This window comes from Garra rufa, chromosome 15, assembly GCF_049309525.1.
Source record: "Garra rufa chromosome 15, GarRuf1.0, whole genome shotgun sequence".
Taxonomy (NCBI): Eukaryota; Metazoa; Chordata; class Actinopteri; order Cypriniformes; family Cyprinidae; genus Garra; species Garra rufa.
In genome coordinates, this window is record NC_133375.1 from 37,466,608 (window position 1) to 37,491,184 (window position 24,577).

General features: G+C 34.4%; 1 protein-coding gene across 1 annotated transcript in view; it reads right to left on the reverse strand.

Annotated features, from left to right (window-relative positions):
• Positions 1-320: 320 nt before the first annotated feature.
• The window catches only part of fgd1 (FYVE, RhoGEF and PH domain containing 1), a 28,113-nt gene continuing 3,856 nt past the window's right edge, over positions 321-24,577 (reverse strand). The window contains exons 2-14 of the mRNA XM_073818869.1: positions 20,233-20,471; positions 18,573-18,729; positions 13,537-13,675; positions 13,283-13,341; positions 10,072-10,218; positions 9,872-9,964; positions 9,696-9,775; positions 9,470-9,500; positions 9,274-9,375; positions 7,609-7,737; positions 7,375-7,533; positions 7,142-7,288; positions 321-5,033 (exon numbers count right to left, since the gene is read on the reverse strand). Of these exons, the coding sequence (XP_073674970.1) occupies positions 4,764-5,033; positions 7,142-7,288; positions 7,375-7,533; positions 7,609-7,737; positions 9,274-9,375; positions 9,470-9,500; positions 9,696-9,775; positions 9,872-9,964; positions 10,072-10,218; positions 13,283-13,341; positions 13,537-13,675; positions 18,573-18,729; positions 20,233-20,471 (1,752 nt within the window). The 3' untranslated portion in view covers positions 321-4,763. The remainder of the gene's footprint in view (positions 5,034-7,141; positions 7,289-7,374; positions 7,534-7,608; positions 7,738-9,273; positions 9,376-9,469; positions 9,501-9,695; positions 9,776-9,871; positions 9,965-10,071; positions 10,219-13,282; positions 13,342-13,536; positions 13,676-18,572; positions 18,730-20,232; positions 20,472-24,577) is intronic.

The following is a 24,577-nucleotide window of genomic DNA, read 5'->3' on the forward strand; positions in this document are numbered from 1 at the left end:
TGCCATATAGTGTGATGGTTTGGCTAATAGGCTTGAAAAAAACAAATCAAAGCTCACAACGCAGCCATTTCTTGCTTGTCTGACAGAGTGTTTCTGAGCAAAATACCACATGTGAACTCTCCTTGAGAAGATCAGCTATAGGCCTATCTGGCAATGTTTTACAAATCCCTCTCTGCTGATTTGTTTCAGACGTACAACACATGAAGAGTCAGCAAAAAAATGACAGAAGCAGGTCAGGAGGCGCTCATTCCAATACCTCGAGTTTGGCATGCTGTGATGATGCCAGAGAGCAGAGAAGAAGGAATGGTAGATCGTCTCTCTAGACAGGTAATCATTAACATCTATGAGCAAAACAGCCGTCCATGCCTCGACATATCTGCGTTAGCGAATGCTGGTTTATAATAAATAGGGTTTAAAAGTCCGGTGTGTAACAAAGTAACCATCCTCATGGCAAAACGGAATTTGGTGCAATAGAACTAGGTTATAAAATGAACAAGATTAGAACGCTCAAGGCAAAAATCCAGGTGTATCATCATCAGACTGTGCTATTTGGTAATGCAGATCTGAGCATATACAATATATACAATGTAACATTTAATTCTCTGTTCTGCATGACAGAGATGCAATGGTTTCTCCCAAAAGAGCATTTCTGATCCTTGCCACACACACAATAACTCATTGTGAAGTACCATTGTGTTACTACTCCATATTAAAGACTAGAAACTTTATTTTATAGCTCGTCCATATGCAGGAAAACCGAATTCCTGATCATATATTTTATAAACACAAAGCTGTTCCCTTGATCACACAATAAAATAGCACCTCTGTTTTTGTATATGACACTTAATGTCAGATTGTTCTGATAGTTTTGCTTAAAAAATGCACAATTGTTCAGATATCCTTGCTAACTACAGTGTATTTCATCTGCATCTTCTCTGAAGAATGTTTTTTATGAGATTTCAGAAAATGATATCCCTTAAAAAAAGTTTACAAATACATTTTGCGTAATAACAGATTAGTAAAATACTAAAAATCTAATTTAGTCTATTAAAATCCAATTATTGTGGGACTAAAACATACTTAGAGCACAGAAACAATTACTTACATGTGACCCTGGACCACAAAACCAATCATAAGGGTCAATTTTTTGGAAATTGAGATTTATATATCATCTGATATACAACTATTTGAAAATCTGGAATCTGAGGGTGCGAAAAATTCATAATACTGAGAAAATTGCCTTTAAAGTTCTTTAAAGTTTAAAGTTGATGAAGTGCATATTACTAATCAAAAATTACCTTTTGATATATTTACGGTTGGAAATCCACAAAATATCTTCATGGAACATGACCTTAATATCCTAATGATTTTTGGCATTAAAAAAATTGATCATTTTGACCCATACAAAGTATTGTTGGCTATTGCTACAAACATACATATAAATTTTGTGGTCCAGGGTCACATATTCTCCCAAATGTTAACGTATAGTGTTTTTTCTTTGTATTTTGGTAGTGTTCATCTTTTGGTTCATTGCAGAGTTGACTACCTTTACTACAATTACTTCAAAAAGTAAAAAAGACAATAAATATTGGTATTAAACAAAAAAAAAAGAAAGGTAAACTGTGACAAAAACATTTCTAATAGACATTTTCTGCAGTATACTTTGGCAAAAAGCAATGTGTAGATAAGCACAAGGTTGCAAAATATCAGTAAGGCAGGATATCAAAAACAATAATACTGAGAGAAGCAGGAAGATGAATGTGTGTGTAAGCGTGAATGACGGGCAGGCTCAACTGAGGATCTGGGAATGACCAGTACAAGTTGTAAACATGGAAGTGAACATACGCTGCCATCAACAGTCCAAAAACCTCTGACAGGCTGGCGAACCGGGAAAACACATTGACTGATTCACCTTTACGTACTCGAGCGATGTCTTTGACGAAGAAGTAAAGCAATATCAAACACAAAAAAGTTAAAGCAGTTCTCAATGAGTCATCAGGCTGTTCACATTGGCAAATACATATTTTGGAAACTGGATTCAAAAGAGGAAATGAAAAGAAAGCTAAAAACACTGAATATCTATTTCTGGAAAAAGGTGGTGAAACGAGAGAACGTATCCTAAGCTTTTCCTGGCCTGGAATTTACCACAATGCTCAGAAGTCCATTTAAAACGGCACGTAACAAACATCGAAGCTCATTGACAATACCTAACCCACAAAACTGGGCTCTGAGGAATAAGTTATATTTACAAATTAATTCGTCCTATAATCTTCTGCACTTTTCATACACAAATACGACACGGTTGAAAACGTTTGATATCCTCATCAAAACTGTTACCCTTTTTTTTATATATATATTCTATATTTATCAAAAACCCTCTAAGTAAGGCGGGGATATCATTGAGTTAACAATGATAAAAACTAGCCCGATTCAAACACGCCCTCATGACCTAAAATCTTCATATTATCTATCTGCAGTCTTATCAAATGCCACAACACCCCCGCATTCATAAAATCACTCACGCACACAGGATAATACAGGATAAAATGTTATCCTGTAGGGAGAGCTCTGTCAGTTCCTTTGATTGAAACGTTCCCGTTACACACGTTTGCCTCCTCAAAATTGTTTTTCCCTACAGTTTGAGCAAAAGGGACAGTCGTAGGTGTGAATCTCACAAAAACATGTCTAGGTCACATTTTAATGGAAGCCTGTTTCTGCCACAGAATGAAATTATTATTATTTTTTTTCCCTCATAGTTCTGAGTTCTCACAATTCGGTCTGTGTTTCTCACAATTCTGAGGGGAAACAATTACATTGTCATATTTGCAAGATTTTTTTTTCAGAATTCTTAATTAATGTCTTAAAATTCAGACCTTTTTGTCTAAATTTGGAGTTTACATCTCGCAATCATGATTTTTTGGGGGGTCTCCACCATGAAATAAAATTAAAAAATTCTCATAAGTCTAACTTTTTTTTGCAATTGTGAGTTTCCATTTCACAATTCTGTCTTTTTTTATTAGAATTGTGAATTCATATTATTGATATTGTACATTAATATGGTGAATTCTATTAAAATCTTGCAATTCTAAGTGTATATACAGTCAAAAGTCTGAATTGTGAGATATAAAGTCAAAATTAGCTTTTTTTTTATCCCATGGCAGAAACTAGGTTCATATTTCACCCCCAAAATAAAGAAGAAATTTAGTTTTGTTTAAAATAAAAAAGCTTGTTTATAGGACCATTAAGTTTTTAGTTTTTACATTGTGACGTATTATTTTAATTTAAAAACAAGATATTTTGTTCCTATTATTCTTAATAGTTCTGATCAGATTCCCATTGCTGTAACTTTTTTTTTATTTAAATAGGCATAAATTAAAGGCAGTACAACATACTACACTATAAATATTTAAAAAATATATAATTTATTTAAGTTATTACAATAATTAGATTTTTAAGTTAAACAATGCCACAGTATAACAAAATCTTAATAGTCATTAAAACAAGCTTCATTTACTTAAGTTTCTTATTTGATATGTGACCCTGGACCACAAAACCAGTCATAAAGGTACATTTTTTGAAATTGAGATTGATATATCATCTGAAAGCTTTCCATTGTTGTAAGGTTTGTTAGGATAGGACAATATTTGAAAATCTGGAATCTGAGGGTGCAAAAAAAAATCTAAATATTGAAAAAAATTGCCAAATGAGGTTCAATGCATATTACTAATCAAAAATTAAGTTTTAAAATATTTACAGCAGGAAATTCACAAAATATTTTCAAGGAACATGATCTTAATATCCTAATGATTTTTGGCATAAAAGAAAAATCTTTAATTTTGACCCATACAATGTATTTTTGGCTACATATATACCCCTGCTACTTAAGACTGGTTTTGTGGTTCAGGGTCACTTTAAATTTAGGTTCTTGACAATTTCCCTGACATTCACTCCTAGTGGACACTATGATGAGCGTCCACTAGGTGGCAGAGTAAATTAGTTGGTGTTTTCTGAGCTGAAGGGCCTTGGAGTCAACAGGAAGCACATATTTCTGTTGGTTGTGAGTGGTTAAAACCCGCTTAATAAATATTCCTGCAATGTTCCAGCAGTTCCCGATTACCACACATGTACACTATGTTTCTGGGATAAACACAGGCTTGCATAGCTGAACAACAGTTCATGTGGCCAATCCTGTCACAATTCACTACTGAATGCAATAGCCGATGTTTAACATGTAATCGAAATGTGAAATCCAGGATTTGATCCTCTTACCAAGCGGATTACTGCCATTACTATTGGCAGGATTCATAGTTGACTGATATTTGCCGATTTGAAATCAACAAAATCATTCCTTCCAGCTTCCAGATTCTTTAGGTCGCCTAAACTTTTCACAAAACCAGGCCTAACATTCACGCACAGCCAACAAACCGTAAAATCATCTCATCTTTGCTAAACCATAGCCTCAGTCGAGAAACCACAACACTTCCAGATTTGGCAGAAACAGTCGATTTAACATAGAAACTGCGTCGTCTTTAAAGTGTGCACGCTTTTGTCAGATTGTTCCAAACACTGGTCACTCACACAAGATGAGCAATACACAGAGAAACGTACCTGTAGATATTTCATGCAATTTACAACTGACAATTAATACAGATGTGTGTAAGAGAGAAGGTATAAGTGTGTGTGTTTTCGTCTATTATATCCTGTCGCTGTGGTCACATTTGTACAGTTTGTGTGTGCAAAACGATATTGTATTTTTCAGCCAATCATGTGCTTTCTCCCGTAGTTACTGGCTCCTCTGCTTCTTCCTCTAGGGCCTCGGATATCGGACCGTTTGACTGCAGCTCCTCACCCCTGCCGGCTCTCGATAAGACCTCCATCCAGCGTCGCTGCAGTTCCTCACAGTCGGCACTGAAGTAAACGGTCAAGTGACTCTGGCTCATTTTGAAGGCGTTGCGACGTTCTAGGCGGTCACTGGATTCGGGTAGAGAAACCTCAAAGCCAATGAGGGGAATACTGCGCTGGGCTTTGACATCCTGGAGAGAGAAAGACAAGAACAGATCAATACTTCAATGGTTAGCCATTAACTGACCACTGTGAACCGCATTAGTCATGGAATGAACACTGAGGCCTTGTTTACACCTGGTGTTAACATCTGTTCGATCACATGACTCCTGGTAGTAACAAGCATGCCAAATGCATCTCTTGTAAGCATGTGTGACCATTTTTTATGTCGATTTAAGGCATTCCTGTTCAAAATCTGTTCAGAAGTCTCTTCTGCTCACCAAGGCTGCATTATTACAATTTAAAAGAATTGTTTTTTATTTGAATATTTTTAAAATAAAATGTTTCAGCATAATTAAAATGTCATTGTGTTAGAGCAAGTCATCATTAAAAGTGTTTGCTTTGAAAAGTAATGAGGTTTGATATTTTGCTAACTAATGCAATGACATTCATACATTTTTAAGTGTGGCTTGAGCATCAAAAGATTTTTCGGGGCCACTATATTAATTGTTTGTTTATATAGATTAGGGTTTTTAAACATTTTGATGCCACAGATCCCCAAATATGGTGATCCTTTAGAAACTGTGAAATATAAATGCTGTATATTTGTGGAAAACGCTATAAATATCTGTAAAATATTATTGGTAAAATAGTTTGATTATACAGTTGTGGTCAAAAGTTTACAACCCCCTTTCAATATCTGCAAAATGTTAATTGCATTACAAAAATAAGAGGGATCATACAAAATGCATGTTATTGTTTATTTAGTACTGACCTGAATAAGATATTGAACATAAAAGATGTTTACATATAGTCCAAGAGAAAATAATAGTTGAATTTATAAAAATGCCCCTGTTCAAAAGTGTACATCCCTTTGATTCTTAATACTGTGTTCTTACCTGAATGATCTACAGCTGTGTTTATTGTTTGTTTAGTGATAGTTGTTCATGAGTCCTTTGTTTGCTGTTCTTCAAAAAAAAAAAAATCCTTCAGGTCCCACAAATGCTTTGGTTTTCCACAATTTTCGTGTATTTGAGCCCTTTCCAACAATGGCTGTATGATGCTGAGATTCAACTGAGAGACTCATATGCAACTATTACAGCAGGTTCAAACACTCACGGATACTTCAGAAGGAAACACGATGCATTAAGAGCTGGAGGGTGAAAACTTTTGAACAGAATGGAGATGTGTACTTTTTTCTTATTTTGCCTAAATATCATATTTTTTTCTTTTAGTACTGCCCTTCAGAGGCTACAGAAGATACTTACATGTTTTCCACAAGACAAAATAAGTTAAATTTACCCTAATCTAAAAAGTTAATGCATTGTGTATCCTTCTGGAGCATCAGTGAGCGTTTAAAAATTTCTGTAATAGTTGCATACGAGTCCCTCAGTTGTCCTCAGTGTGAAAAGATGGATCTCAAAATCATACAGTCATCATTGTCCGGTCACAAAAATGCTGGAAAACCAAAGAATTTGTGGGACCTGAAGGATTTTTTTAAAAACAGCAAGCGGTGTAACTGTACAGGACAAACAAGAGACTCATGAACAACTATCTCCAGTCTTCAGTGTCACATGATCCTTAAAAAATCAGCCTAATATGCTGATTTGCTGCTCAAGAAGCATGTTTTATTATTATCATCAATGTTAAAAACAGTTCATATTTTTGTGGAAAGTCTGATAGATATTTTAGGACTCTCTGACAAATAAAAACCTCAAAAGAACAGCATTTATTTCAAAATAGAAATCTTTTATAACATTATAAATGTCTTTACTGTAACTTGTGATCAGTTGAATGCATTTATGCTCAATAAAACCCCAACTATTGAACAGTAGTATTAATATTTGGGCTTTTTGATAACCATACAGGTAATTTCTTTTAAAGCCACTTGAAATAACACAATGCTTGATTGACAGGTGAGTTGAGTGCATCCGGAGAGCCTGAAGCCCAAAACAGATATTGATACCAGGTGTAAATGGTATCATAGTGATGCACATGCACTCAAATTTGTCAAAAATTCAGAAACTCAAAATATGAAATCACATCCCTATTCTGCTATAACACTCATTTACGTACTAACACTGTACTATCATGTATAAAGCTGTGGATTAGTTGTTTCAGCCCCATCTGATTGTCTTACCTGCGGAGCACCATAGATATACAGCACCAGTGGTTCATTGTCAGGAATGACAAACCAGGCCTTCTGCCATCCACGTCCACTTCCCTTCTCCATATGATGCAGGAAACTACACAACACGCTATTCTCAGCTGCAACTGAGGCCTGTTTCTGCAGAACAAGATAGAAAATATATATTGACGACTAGCTTTCATGCTTTGGGTTGCCAGATGTCAAATTTAAATCTGCCATCAAACCTCTAGAATGGAGCGGCGTCTCTGTGTGCTGCTGCTCAGACTGGCCGGAGAGGGCGGCACTCCCACTAGTGTGGTGTAACAGTCTATACACACGCGGTTGGCTCGGTTGTTATCGTACAACAGACGGGCACGGAATTCCGAACACTTTCCACACACCACCTGAAATCAAGAAGACTCACGTTAGCCCACTGCGCCAAGGTGGATGTTGAGTAAGGCAGTTATGGTGTAACATACATGTCCGCAGGCTTTGCAGTGATGCCGTCTTTTGGTAATAGAGTTGAAGGGCTCCTGACACTTCATGCACAGCGTGACCTCTTTCTCTCTGATTGGAGTGGGCGCTCGCTTTCCAAGCTCTGTGCAATTCTGAAAACAAAAGAGCGGTCAGAGAATATCGCAGTGGTCACAAAATGTTTTCAGAAATTTAACCCACACTTAAAATGCGGGTTGAAATGTCACTGCATTAGAGCAAGTTATTATACGAGTTATTATTAAAGGTGTTGATGTGATTTAAAATAAATGCCACTTGGGTTGATATTTTGTTAACTAATGCAATGACATTCATACATTTTTAAGTATGGCTTGAGTATCAAAAGACTTTTTGCGGCCAACATATTTAGTGTTTATTCATATAAATCAGGGTTTTTCAAAAATGTTGATGCTAAAATGAACCCCAAATATGGCGATTTATGTATTTACATGTGTGTAGACTCATTTATACTGTGGAAAACTACTATAAATATGTGTAAAATATTTTTGGAAAATACTTTAAAATTTACATAATACATCATTTACATAAAGCTGAAATCTTTCTTTGATTTGATTAATGTCATGATCTAGAACCAGTGTTTAGAAAGCATAAAAAATAAAAAATAAATAAAAAATTAAATTTTAAAACTACACTACCAGTCAAAAGTGTTTGAACAGTAAAAGTGTTAATGCTTTTGTAACATTATACACTATACCATTAAAAAGCTTGGAGTCAGTAAATTTTTTTTGTAGGAAAGAAATATAGAAATTAATCATTTTATTTAGCAAGGATGAACTGATAAAGACATTTATAATGTTACTAAATATTTCTATTTCAGATTAATGCTGTTCTTCTGAACTTTCTATTCATCAAATGAACATAAAAAACTTAAATTCTACTCAGCTGCTTTCAACATAATACATGTTTTTGAGCAGAAAATCAGAATATTAGAATGATTTCTGAAGGATCATGTGACAAGTAATGATGCTAAAAATTCAGCTTTGAAATCACAGGAATAAATTACATTTTAAAATAAATTCAAATAGAAAACAGTTATTTTAAATAGTAAAAATATTAACATATTTGACAGTGTTTGTTGTACTCTGGATCAAATAAATGCAGGCTTGGTGAGCAGAAGAGACTTCTTTAAAAAACATTAAAAATCTTACTGTTCAAAAACGTTTGACTGGTAGTGTTTACTATATTATTTACTCATTTTATAACAAGTATAATAATTATCAATGTATTATATTTTAAAATACATAATTGTATTTACTTATTTGGTTCAAAAAGTTCAAAAATAGAGACTACATTTTTTTTCGACCATAAAAAATCTGAATGAGGTCTGGGTATGAGATTAGTGTTATTTTAGCAATATTTATATACTATTACAGTATTTATCAATATTTTGAAGTAGCATTTTTTGTATGTTTTCAGTTTTCATTTTAGCTTTAGTCATTTTGTTATGTATTTTAATTTATTTTATTTCAGTTTTAGTAATTTTAGTACTATAATCTATTTCACTTGTTTGCCAATGCAACATTTCTAATATAAATATAAAAATAAATGTTATTATTGTAACTATATTTTAATTAATACAAAATATTTTAATATTTTAATTTTAGCTTTAATTAATAACACTAAAAGCTAACCGGAGAGTTTGGAGGAGTGAAGTCCTCCTCCCGAAATGAGCAGTTGAGCATTCGGAAAGTCTCCAGCGTCTGTTCATGTCTCTGTATAGTGGCCTGGATCGCCTGTGAGAAAGTGAACAAAAAATGAAAACAATGTAAGCAAGAGTATTATAGTCGAGGGATATGAGAATCTGTGATATGAAGAAGAAAAACTCACCTGAATCCAATCTCTCTTCTCCTCTTCCGTCCTGGTGAAAATGAAAACCGTAAACATTTAAAAAATGCCAAAAGCCGCACATATTTCTTTTGTTTTTCAGTGGCTGATATGCTTATCTTAGGGTTTTTTCTCCAAATGCCCAAAAGCTCGGACAACATTTCTGTGGTTGTCAATCAACCTCAGATTTTATTTTTAAAGCAGATGAAGCACATTCCCTCAGCCTTACCTTGCTTGCAGTTCTAGCGAACGTTGTTTTCCCGACACCAGAAATGTTCGTGGTACGTTCATGCTGCTGGTTTCCTTTAGCTGTGAAGCAATGCAGAGTAAATCAGGCATTTGATATCAGCAGATTTATTTTTTTACAGAGTTTTAGACTATAAACAAGATAAAAATATGCCAAACCTCCATGCCGTCCACATCAATCCGTGCTCGCACTCCAAACTTCTGTCCGATCAGCCTCAGTTTGGGAACGCAGTACAACAACCTATCATTGAACTTCAGAGAAACCAACAAAGTTAAACATGCATGGTTGACCAACAGTTTTACAAAGAAAAAGCATTTTGAGAAATGATTTATGTAATTTGTGTCTGTCTTTGACTTACCAGAATGAGGTATCTATCCTGTGATGTCCCGTTTTTAGCTGACAGTTTCAGAATGTGTCCTTCTTTAATGAGCTCATTAGTCGGGTTAACTATGTCCTCTTCTCCACCGAGCAACTCGTACACTTTCAGCAGCTTTCTCATGCGCTCCTGAGAAACAAAACATTTACACTTTGTAGAAAGATTTGTCATTTCATTCAAGTAATGGCCAAATTTCCCCACCAATATCTATCTATCTATAGTAATATTTTAAAATTTTTTAAATAAAAACGTAGTACAATTTAGTTACTATTATAAAGCAAATTATTACACACACACCCACCCACACACACACACACACACACACACACACACACATATATATATATATATATATAACTTTTACAACATTAAAAAATACTTTATAAAAGTTACATATATATATATATATATATATATATATATGATGTTTGTATATGAAGAGTGTATATGATGTTTTGTCATATTTTACACCAGATTTTTAAAAAAAGTTTTTATATTTTATGTACATATATATATATAATGTACATAAAATATAAAAACTTTTTTTTTTAAATATTCATATTACTAAAGTAATATTTATATTTTAATGTTTATATTTTAATATTACTTTTGTAACATTATACTTTAAAACTAAATTACACACACATATGTGACCCTGGACCACAAAACCAGTCTTAAGTCGCTGGGGTATATTTGTAGCAATAGCCAAAAATACACTGCATGGGTCAAAATTATTGATTTTTCTTTTATGCCAAAAATCATTAGGAAATTAAGTAAAGATCATGGTCCATGAAGATTTTTTGTAAAATTCCTACTATAAACATATCAAAATGTAATTTTTGATTAGTAATATGCAGTGTTAAGAACTTAATTTGGACAACTTTAAAGGTGATTTTCTCAATATTTAGATTTTTTTGCACCCTCAGATTCCAGATTTTCAAATAGTTGTATCTCAGACAAATATTGTCCTATCCTAACAAACCATACATCAATAGAAAGCTTATTTATTGAGCTTTCATATGATGTATATATCTCAGTTTTGTAAAATTTAACCTTATGACTGGTTTTGTGGTCCAGGGTCACATATATAAATATAAATAAACAATTTATCAACATATATATATATATATATATATATATATATATATATATATATATATATACTTTTGAGTGTGTATATATATATTATGCATGTTAGTAATATAAAAAATACTCTTAAAAATTGTTCATAATTCATATATATGTTTTGTAATACTATAATATGTTTTGAAATAATATTTTAATTTATACTTCTGTATATCTATCTAAAATTGAAATATAAAAATATAAAATTAAAAAACTTTCCTTAAAATATACATATTACTATACTTTAGTAATATTATAGTATGTATATATATATATATATATATATATATATATATATATATAATAATTAAATTTATACTTAATTTTTTTAATTTACATATTACTATACTTCAGTAATATTTTAGTGTGTGTGTGTGTGTGTGTATATATATATATATATATATATATATATATATATATAAAGTATATATTAAAGTAAAAAAAATTATAATAAATAAATATAATAAAGTATTATAATAAATACTAGGCAAAACTACTATTTTGTCATACTGAATTGAAAATATGGTATCATTTACGGAATTACAATACTTGTCATTAATAAATGAATTGGACGTGAAACAATGTGCTTTTGAAATATTATGCATACAAATCAGTGTTGTTTTTGACAACCATCTTAGATTTAGTCTTAGTCTTAGTCTTTTGGACTAAAATGGTTATTAGTTTTAGTCAAATTTTAGTCACTTCTATATGTGACAGTTTTAGTCCAATTTTAGTCGACGAAAAGTCAAGAAGGTTTTAGTCTAGTTTTAGTCGACGAAAAGTCAAAAAGGTTTTAGTCTAGTTTTAGTCAAAAAAAGGGGAAAAAGTAGTCTTTTAACAAATTAATGTAGGTCAGTAAGTATTTTGCTGTTGGGTAGTGTCACTTATAAGTTGTGAAAATAGCAGATCTATAGTTCAACACAATGTGAGCTTCCGGATCGACTATTTTCACCAATAATTACAATAATGAAGGAATGTTTTAGAACATAAAAGACAAACAAGGATGGAATGCTAAAACGGCTTGCCATGCTAGTATAGCAAAGAGTATTTAATGCTAAAACGGCTTGCCATAGCGGCAGGTACTTTTTTCGGTTTTAATTGGCATGCACAATAAGCAGAAATGTCATGCATTTTAAACGTCTGACGGACCACCCACTAACATTTTCGTCTATTCTCGTCTCGTCAACGAAAACTCACACACGTCTCGTCATGTTTTAGTCATCACCGAGCCATTTTTATCTCGTCATCGTCTCGTTTTCGTCATGGAAAAAAGTGGCGTCAACGAAATGATTTCATCATCGTCATCGTTGACGAAAACAACACTGATACAAATAAGAGTGAATGTGTGCCTATTTTAAAATAAAATATTACTTGCACATAATTCGAATTAATTACTTAAAGGGGCTATATGTAACTTTCTGAAATTTGAACTCGCGACTGGCACCTGTGGCCAAAAAACGGAACTGCTCTTCCTTTCTGCTAGCTTTGCATCGCACGCTCTGCTGCTAAGAAGTCAACATTATGTTTACAAAGGTAAGAACAGTCAAATACATATATTGTAGGCTAATTGCGGACTAGCGGTGATGGCAAGAGCGATCTAAAACGTTTAACATGAACGCGCTTGACGTCACATCCGCAGACAGCGCGCGAAAAATCCGACCCGACAGAAAATAGGAAAAATAGGATACAGGCTTATAGGTGCACCCACTGTGAGCTGACAATGTGTCAGTATGCTCATCAGGAGATGTTTGAGTCATAAATGGTCAAATAAAAAGGTTATTGTTACGTTTATTTTTGGGAAAAGTTACATATAGCCCCTTTAAATTGGTGATAAAAATGTTAGATTTGACGTTGTCTGTTTTAGGTCAGGTCTGCTTGGAGGGAGGTGTCTCATGTCTCAAAATGTAGAAAATAAAAACATGAGCAATTAACAGATTCAAATGAGAGACTTTCAGAACAGACCTCACATTAAAGAGGCAACCATGCTTAATTACAAAGAGATGTTAAGTGGCAGTGCTGGTTTTCACCCCAGATGGAGTGTGTGTGGTTCATCTGAAGCTCCACTCACCATTTTCCTGATGGCAGCGTTTGAATGTTCCGCCGCTGTGGCGATCAGCTCCAGAGATTCTGTAAAGAATAAAGGACTCGATATTCATTTTTGTCATTTTTGCCTTTTATCTTGGACTGTTAACCTTGCATGAATCTTTTCACTGCAATATTTCCAGGCACATGCACGAATAGCTGAAATGAAACAGAAAGTGGGCCGCTGTGGTCAGTGGAGGAGATAAGGCCCATTTCAGCGTTCTGGCGTTCTGCACTCACTCTGAGCGTCTTTGAAGTCGTCCGCGTCCTCTGGCAGGCGGTGCAGATAGTCTTTGAGCAGGAGCTCGTAACGAGGGATCCTCTGCACAGGCTCCAACATGTGGTGCTGTAGGGTGAGATTCCCACACATCTCCTCTTTCTGGAAAACACACCCAAAATCATACAGTGAGCGAAATGAAACCATGCACCCATCCATTCCCACACACCAATGAAGAATAATTGCAAATACAGACATCTTAAAGACAACATCAAATAAGACTGACTTACACATTTATTGTGCACCTAATTATATAAATTATATATATGAATATTATTATTGAAGCATATATATATATATATGCTTCAATAATAATTAGGTGCACATATTTTTTTATTTTTTAAAAATACTTTTTTATTTTTGCTTTCATTATAATATTTACATTATAAGACATTCATTATAAGATTTACATTATACATATTACATGAGTATATATTACTAAGTATGTATATTATAAAATATACATTATTATAAGTGTGTGTAAACATATACAATTATTATAAATTATTATTTTATGAATTTATATAAATATCTATATTTTTTATAATATTTTAATTTATACTTCAGTGACAAAAAAAACATTGTATGTGTGTATAAACATTTACAATACGTCTATTGTTATTAAGTATTCATATTTTATTAATATAATTGAATAATTTATAATATTTTAATACAACTTCAGTAATATAAACAGATTAAAAAGCCTTAATAATTGTATGTAATTTTATAACAATTAATATATATTTGGGTAATAAAAAACAACAAAAAATACTTGCTTTTATAAGCTTTAACTAAAATTATATATTATATATTAAAATACATTATATATATTACACATATTACTAAGTAAATATATTTTAAAATAATATATTAATTATATTATAAAATACATTATAAGCTTTCATTAAAATATTCAATATTAAAATACTATAGATATTACGCATATTATTACGTTTATATTAATAAATTAATAAATTAATTGTATTATAATATATAACATATTTTAATAATAATATTACATAATTTTATAACAATTAATATAAACTTGGGTAATATAAAACAATGAAAAAATACTTTTTTATTAAAATATTATATTAACAATATGTTAAACAATGTTATTAAAATATTACATAATTTTATAACAATATATACTTAATTAATATATAACAATGGGAAAATGCATGATTTTATAAGCTTTCGTTAAAATATTATTTATTAAAGTACAATATATATATATGTATATATATATGTATATATATATATATATATATATATATATTACGCATATTACTAAATGTATGTTATTAAAATTAAAAATACTAATATATTATAATATATATTATATATTTTAGTAATATATATGTTACTCAAATATATAATTTTATAACAATTAATATATACTTGGGTATTATAAAACAATGAAAAAATATTTGACTTTAAAAAGCTTTAAGTTAAATATTATATGTCAAAATACATAATATTTTACGCATATTACTAAATTTATATTATTAATTTAACATAATAATTATATTATAATTTATAATATATTGCATATATACAATTTTATAAGAAATCATATATACATGTGTAATAAGAAAAAAATACTTTAATAAGCTTTTACTAAAATATTATATATTAAAATACATTACATATTACATATTTTAATAATATATGTTAATAAAATACTATATAATTTTATAACTAAATATTATATACATGGGTAATATAAAGCAGTGAAAAAGTTAAGCTTTCATTAAAATATTATATATTAAAATAGATTATATATTACACATATTACTAAGTATATATTTTAAAATAATATATTAATTATATTATAGCATGTAATATAATCAATTGTAATAATATATGTTATTAAAGTATTAATATTTTAAACAGCATGTTACTAAGGTGTTCTAGTTAGCTCCTAGGGTTCATCCTAAACTTGAATATGTTATTTTTTCTCAAAATTATAGGTTTGCTCAAAAAATATTTCACTTTTCACAATGCAATCAAATTCACTGAATATTTAGTTTCTCTCTGAAATACATCACGTTGCAAACCTTAAACGTGTTGAATGAATGCTGTTTCATGTTGTCTTTAACAATAAGGCAAACTCCCAAAACACGGACAAGCACAATCAAAATGATTCATTGGTAGTGTAACCCCTGCGTGATGGAGCCCGTGACATGCCTGATCTCTTTACAGCGGTGCTGTGATCTCAGGCACCAGGCCTTGTGTTTCTCTTAGTATTCTTCACGCAGTGGCAACCAGAGACGTTTGAAGCGCCGCACCAGGCCTGATTGGGGCGCCATTAGTATTCAGCATAACCTACAACTCCCCAAAAACACTCCCGCACCCACAGCGACTCGCTCTTTCATCTGACGCACTCAATCATGGCTGAGCCGTGGGAGCGCTCTCGTTATTTTTAACACGGACGCTCTTGTCTCAGACTGTGAAGGTGAATTTAGTGGAGTGCACCTGGTGGATGAGATTACTGTATGACTAACGCACGCTCCGCTCGTTCAATCCATGGGTGTGAATTATGCAGGGTTGCACGTAATTAACACTCATTATAACAGTTAGAGGGGTTGGGAAGACTTTCTCATTTTCACACATTTCAGATGAAAAAGTGTGATGCTCATCAGCACTTACCACATCTGACTTACATCTTATGGTAATAGAAAACGATTTATGCCTCGATGTTATCACAATTCAAATTTTTATAGGAAATTTTATTCCTATTATTGTCTACACTTGAAATCTGGCATTATGCTCTAGTGAGCTGCAAGAATACTAGTAGTATATAAAGGGGTCCTATTATGCTTTTTCACTTTTTGATATAGATTTGTATAAACGCGAGCAAATGCAGCATTGTTTGCATCCTTCAATAATAAGAAAATAGCAATTTTCATTGTGGTGAATTAAGTAGTTTTTCATATAAAATAGTGGATGTAGCCAAGATAATGTTTTGTTAAAAAAGGCTCTTCTGCTCACCAAGGCTGCATTTATTTGATCAAAAATACAGTAAAACTGAGAAATATTACTATGATTTAAAATAACTGTTTTCAATTTGAATATATTTTAAAATGTAATTTATTTCTGTGACGCAAAGCGGAATTTTCAGCACCATTGCTCCAGTCTTCAGTGTCACATGATCCTTCAGAAATCATTCTAATATGCTGATTTGCTGCTCAAGAAACATTTCTTATTGTTATCAGTGTTGAAACCAGTTTTTGCTGCTTAATATTATTGTGGAAACTGTGATACTTTCTTTTAGGAATCTTTGATGAACAGAAAGTCCAAAAGAACAGCATTTATTTAAAATAAATATTTTTAACATTATAAATGCCTTTACTGTTTTGATCAATTTAATGCATCCTTGCTGAATTAAAGTAATTTCTGTTTAGTGCATATATAAATAAATGGAAGATTTAAGTCACCATTACTTTAATGATTACTGTATTCTCGTTACATCATCAATATTTTATAGGACAATTTGCAATTATGGTGTAAAGTTATAATTACTTTTAAAAAGAATTGTGCTTATTAATATTTCCTTCAATATTTATGCATGATACAAAGTTTTCTTCTTTTCACTTTGAATTAAGTTTATTTTTCTTAACCCATTGCCAGATATTATTCTTTTTTTAAGCTTAAACTGATTTATTTTTATATGTGACCCTGGACCACAAAACCAGTCATAAGGTCAAATTTTACAAAACTGAGATGTATACATCACATGAAAGCTCAATGAATAAGCTTTCTATTGATGTATGGTTTGTTAGGATAGGACAATATTTGGCCGAGATACAACTATTTGAAAATCTGGAATCTGAGGGTGCAAAAAAATCAAAATGCTGAGAAAATCACCTTTAAAGTTCTTCAAATTAAGTTCTTAACAATGCATATTACTAATCAAAAATTACATTTTGATATATTTATAGTAGGAATTTTACAAAAAATCTTCACGGAACATGATCTTTACTTAATTTCCTAATGATTTTTGGCATAAAAGAAAAATCAATAATTTTGACCCATACAATGTATTTTTGGCTATTGCTACAAACATACCCCAGCGACTTAAGACTGGTTTTGTGGTCCAGGGTCACATATATACTTGTTTCCAGAAACAAGACAAAAAGGATTAGTTCATTTGCAGAATAAATATTTCCTGACAATTTACTCACCACTATGTCATCCAAGATGTTCATGTCTTTCTTTCTTCAGTCGTAAAGAAATTAAGGTTTTTGAGAAAAACATTGCAGGATTTTTCTCCATATAGAGGACTTCAGTGAAAAAGGTCCAGCAGTTTCAATGCAGCTTCAAAGGGCTCTACACAATCTCAGCCGAGGAATAAGAGTCTTACCTAGCAAAACAATTGGCCATTTTCTTTAAAAAAATTAAATTTATATACTTTTAAACCACAAATGCTCGTTTTGCACTAGCCCAACTTCACACATTATGTAATCACATTGGAAAAGGTCATGCGTGATGTAGACGGAAGTACCGACCCAGTGTTACAAAGCGAACGTGCAAAGAAAGTCAAACGCCTTCTACCAAAAAAGGTAAAACACCAATGTCTGAAGTTTGAAGTTAGAGGAGAAAATTACATTTTTTATGTCCTATCCAAACTTTCTGAACTAAAGTACACAGATGAAGAACTAACGTAATGTGTGAAGTTGCAGACGTGCATTACAGAGCAATTTATTTATTTTTTTTTAGAAAATGACAGATTGTTTTGCTAGATAAGACCCTTTTTCCTGGGCTGGGATCATGTAGAGCCCTTTGAAGCTGCACTGAAACTGCAATTTGGACCTTCAAAGCACTGATCCCCACTGAAGTCCACTATATGGAGAAAAATCCTGGAATGTTTTCCTCAAAAACCTGCTTGTATCATAGCAAAATAGTAGTGTATTTCATCTGATATTTGTGCACAATACACATTTTTTCTTATTACAGGGCATTGTTAGCTTAGCACAAAGCGTTTAGTTCGCAGTACCTGGATGTTGTGAACGATGGCTTTGAACTGAGACGAGCGCTGCATCCAGGTGTTCACCAGCTCCATGGCCCGGTCAAAATTTTTCACATACTCGCCATACATTTTCAGGAAAGGCGCCAGTTTCTGCAGGATGTCCCCGATGCGGGGGTTCAGATCCCTGAGGGGAAAGGGACAGAAGTCAAGGTTCATTCATCATTTGTCCCAACTCTTTGTGAAGGTCACACTTCCCTTTCCAAAACTGGACTATTTCTAAACAAAGTTCAGTTTGTGGAGAAACATAAGTCACTTGGATGCTTTAAAACATCCGCTTGTCCTCACTTATTCTTCATACATTGTTCAGAATACAAGACTAAGTGACTTTGCTTCTCAAGCAAATGTATCTTGATACAAGATATTTAGATATTTGTACTGGAAAAGTACAAGAAAATATACAGTTACGACTGCTACATACTAAATATCATATCTCAACATGCTTTGAAACAATATGTATTGTTAAAAGTGCTATATACAGTTGAGGTCAAAAGTTTACACCCTCCTTTCAGAATCTGCAAAATGTTAATTATTACAAAATGTATGTTATTGTTTATTTAGTACTGACCTGAATAAGATATTTCACATAAAAGATATTTACATATAATCTGCAAGAGAAAATAATAGCTAAATTTATAAAAATGACCCTGTTCAAAACAGTATTCATTTTTAATACTGTGTTGTTACCTGAATGATGCACAGAAGTGTTATTTTGTTTAGTGATAGCTGTTTATGGGTCCCTTGTTTGTCCTGAAAAGTATAATTCTGAGATCCATCTTTTTTTACACTGACGACAGCGGAGGGACTCATATGCAACTATTACAGAAGATTCAAACTCTCGCTGATGCTCCAGAAGGAAACAACATGCATTAGTAGCCGGGGGGTTAAAACTTTTTGAATTTGAAGATTAGGGTAAATTTTACTTATTTTATCTTCTGGGAAACATGTATCTTCTGTAGCTTCCGAAGGGCAGTACTAAATAAAAAAATATGATATTTAGGCAAAATAAGAAAAATGTACACATCTCCATTCTGTTCAAAAGTTAAATGCATTCTCTTAATGCATTGTTTTTCCTTCTGGAGCATCAGTATGTGCTTAAACCTTCTGTAATAGTTGCATATGAGTCTCTCAGTTGTCCTCAGTGTGAAAAGATGCATCTCAAAATCATGCAGGCATTGCTGGAAAGGGTTCAAATACACAAAAATGCTGTAAAACCAAAGAATTTGTGGGACCTGAAGGATTTTGCAGAAGAACAGCGGGCAGTTTAACTGTTCAGGACAAACAAGGGACTCATGAACAACTATCACTAAACAAACAAACACAGCTGTGGATCATTCAGGTAACAACACTGTATTAAGAATGAAGGGGATGTAAACTTTTGAATAGGGTGATTTTTATAAATTAAACTATTATTTTCTCTTGTGGACTATATGTAAACATATTTAATGTGAAATATCTTATTCAGGTCAGTAGTAAATAAACAGTAACATGCATTTTGTATGATCTCTCTTATTTTGGTAAAATAACATTTTGCAGATTCTGTACATAAATTTGACTTGAAGACAAAATAAAACATTAATAACATTACCATTTTACCATACTAAAATCACTCTTCTTTTTTTTTTCTCACCATTCCTCCATGCGTTTCTCCAGCGCGGGCAGCAGGAACTGCTGGTGGAAGCAGTAGATGGAGCAGATGTTGGAGAAGATGCCCATGACCACCTCACAGGGGAAGGAGCTGCGTGCTCGGGCCTCCTCCATCAGCTGGGCGCAGAACACCTGGTCCAGGAGGTGCAGTCTGGACACGTAAGCCTTCTCCGTATGCAGCAGCTCATTAGCAATGTTAAACACCCGCTGCTGGACTGACAGCTGCAAAATGAGAAAATGTTGGCGGAATAATGAGTTTGAACAAACCTGTGACAACAAGTTGGACTGAAGAACGCAGAATAAAGTCTCATGCTGAAGTTTAGCTTTTGTCGAGATGTAATTCTGACAGTAAAAACATTCAGATATGTAACCCTGCACCACAAAAAGTAAATAGCAAGGGTATATTTGTAGCAATAGCAAACAATACATTGTATGGGTCAAAATTATCGATTTTTCTTTTATGCCAAAAATCATTAGGATTTTAAGTAAAGATCATGTTTCATTGCTAAGAACTTCATTTGGAAAACTTTAAAGGTGATTTTCTAAATATATAGATTTTTTTTGCACCTTTGGATTCCTGATTTTAAGTAGTTGTATCTCAGCCTAAAAAAGCTTATTTGTGACCCTGGACCACAAAACCAGTCTTAAATCGCTGGGGTATATTTGTAGCAATAGCCAAAAATACATTGCATGGGTCAAAATTTTTGATTTTTCTTTTATGCCAAAAATCATTAAGAAATTAAGTAAAGATCATGTTCCATGAAGATTTTTTGTAAAATTCCTACTGTAAACATATCAAAATGTAATTTTTGATTTGTAATATGCATTGTTAAGAACCTAATTTGGACAACTTTAAAGGTGATTTTCTCAGTCTTTTTGATTTTTTTGCATCCTAAGATTTCTGATTTTCAAATAGATGTATCTCAGACAAATATTGTCCTATCCTAACAAACCATACATCAATAGAAAGCTTATTTATTGAGCTTTCATATGATGTATAAATCTCAGTTTTGTCAAATTTAACCTTATGACTGGTTTTGTGGTCCAGGGTCACATTTATTCAGCTTTTAGATGATGTATAAATTTCAATTTCTAAAAATTTACCCTTATGACTGTTTTTGTGGTCCAGGATCACATACAGTATATAGGATGCATAAATTGAAAATGTTGTGATTTTGAAACAAGTTTCTTATGCTCACCAAGGATGCATTTATTTTAATAAAATATAAATAACTGAAAATAACAAATACAAATAAAAAAATTAAAAAGATACTTCCCCCCCCAAGATTCTTTTAAAAAAAAATCATTTAATTAAAATTGAACTCTTCAGTAAAATTATAAATGTCTTTACAGTCACTGATCAATTTATTACATTGTCGCTAAATATACGATTTTTAATCAAATAATAATTTATAATTTAAAAAAATTTAAAAAATGTTTTAATAAAAAAGAGTAATCTAAAATAAAATGAAATCTTACTGACCCTAAAATTCTGAATGGCCGTGTTATATAAATAAATAATAAAAATAAATATAAATGAATAAATAATAAAATTAAATAATAAAGAAATAAATTATACAAAAAAAACATTTTATTAAATATTAAAAATAGTATATAGTATATTATATGATGTAGTGCATTAAAAAATTATTTTAAAAATTATATATATATATATATATATACATCATTTTAATTTTTTTATATATACTACTGTCACGCCAGGCCAGCAGAGGGAGCCCTTACCCCCACTGACTGTTGCTGCTCCCTCTGCTGCCTCTATGGTTACTTCCTGTTTATCAGACATAAAAGCCAGCTCATCACACACACACATCGCGAAGTATTGTTTTGCTCCAGCGGACTCTACCAAGCGTTTTCCTTTGCTCTCAGGTTTCCTAGTCTCCTTGTTGTTCCCTAGCCATAGTTCTGTTTTTGTTTTCCCAGTCTTAGTCTTAGTTTTCTAGTTTCTTGTTTTCATTTCATTGTTTCATTTGGACTGCCCACTTGGATTTTGACCCACGCTTGTTTATTGGATTACGCTATTGGATTATCTTCGCTGTTCATGTTTGCTGGTGTTTTCGACCCTGTCTGCCTGTCTACGATCATCAAAATAAAGCCTTGCATTTGGATCCTCACTCTTGGTCGTCCCGTTTGTGACAGAATACTTCGCCACACCCGGATCCAGCGGCTTTATCCACCAGCAGTTCACCATGAACCCAGCCACCCAGATTATCCGTCTCCGTCAAGGTGAGCGTCCCATTGAGGAGTACATTTTGGATTTTATTACACTGGCAAAGGCTACTTCAATGGATGAGGCCTGTTTAATGATATTTTTTCGTGGTGGACTTTCCGAGCCATTTGGTTCCCTGATGCCACTACACCAGCCTGGCTGGACCCTCCAGCAATACATTTATTTAGCACTGCAGTTGTTTGGCTCTCCGTTCACTATGGGTGTTTTAGAGGAGCTACAGCACAAGATGTCTGCCAGCTTAAAGCCTCAGCACAAGATGTCTGCTAACTCTGAGCCACAGCACAAGATGTCTGCTAGCCCCGAGCCTCAGCACAAGATGTTTGCTAGTCCTGAGCCACAGCACAAGATGTCTGCTAGCCCCGAGCCTCAGCACAAGATGTCTGCCAGCCCAGAGCCCCTTCAAAAGATGGCTGCCATCCCAAGACCCGTTCACAAAATGGCCGCCCATCCAGATCCTGTTCACAAGATGGCTGCTCTTCCAGACCCCGCTCACAAGATGGCTGCCTTTCCTGAGCCTGCTCACAAGATGGCCGCCCTTCCTGATCCTGTTCACAAGATGGCCGCCCTTCCTGATCCTGTTCACAAGATGGCCGCCCTTCCTGATCTTGTTCACAAGATGGCCGCTCTTCCAGACCCTGCTCACAAGATGGCCGCCTTTCCTGAGCCTGTTCACAAGATGGCTGCCACCCCCAAGCCTGTTCACAAGATGGCCGCCATCCCCGAACCTGATCACATGATGGCTGCTGTTCCTGAGCCAATTCCCAAGATGGCCGCCCTTCCCGAGTCTGTTCACAAGAAGGCCACCGTCCCAAAGCCCGTTCACAAGATGGCTCCCGTTCCTGAGTTCCTGGTCAAGATGGCCGCCACGCCAGAGCCTGCTGCAAAGATGGCCGCCACGCCAGAGCCTGCTGCAAAGATGGCCGCCACGCCAGAGCCCGCTGCAAAGATGGCCGCCACACCAGAGCTACCACACAAGATGGCCGCCTCGCCAGAGCCTGCACCCAAGATGGCCGCCATGCCAGAGCCTGCACCCAAGATGGCCGCCACGCCAGAGCCTGCACGTCAAGCCATAATCCTGATGCCAACGCCTGCTAATGCTACGTCAGCCAAGCCAGCGCCTGCTCACGCCACATCAGCCAAGCCAGCGCCTGCTAACACCACATCAGCCGAGCCAGCATCTGCTAACGCCACGTCAACCAAACCATCGCCTGTTAACGCCATGTCTGCTGCTCCGGTACAGTCAAGTCACGACACAGCTCCTGTTCTTGTCAAGTCAAGTCACATCATGGCTGCTGTCTCTGCAAGGTCAAGTCAAGTTACAGCTAATGCTCCTGTCAAGTCAAGTCAAGTTACAGCAGTTGTTCCTCCTGAGCCAAGTCAAGCAGCACTTCCTGAGCCAAGTCAAGCAGCACATCCTGAGTCAAGGCAAAACACCCCAACACTTCCAGAAGATAAGCAAGTTACCACAGCGCTTACAGCGTCACATCAAGACACAGCAGTACCACCTGAATCATGTCCAGCCGCCGCTGCCCCAGCAGAGCCAACTCAAGTCACAACCACTCCCTCAAAGCCATGTCAAGTCACAGCTGCTCCTGTCACGCCAAGTCAAGTCACAGCTGCTCCTGTCACGCCAAGCCAAGCCACAGCTGTCCCTCTCACGCCAAATCAAGTCACTGCTGCTCTTGTCATGACGAGTCAGGTCATAGCTACTTCTTCACTGCCAAGTCACATCTCCCCTGAGCATCCAGAGCCTTCACTCCCAAGCCATGCAGAGCCAACGCTCCCAAGCCATGCAGAGCCAACGCTCCCAAGCCATGCAGAGCCAACGCTCCCAAGCCATGCAGAGCCAACGCTCCCAAGCCATGCAGAGCCAACGCTCCCAAGCCATGCAGAGCCAACGCTCCCAAGCCATGCAGAGCCAACGCTGCCAAGCCATGCAGAACCAACGCTCCCAAGTCACACAGAGCCAACGCTCCCAAGCCCCACGCCCAATGACCCGGAGGGCATTCCTCTGCCAACTGTGTTACCTGTTATGGCTATCGCCATTTTGAGTGTGTGGGCTGCACACTGCGCCCCAGTT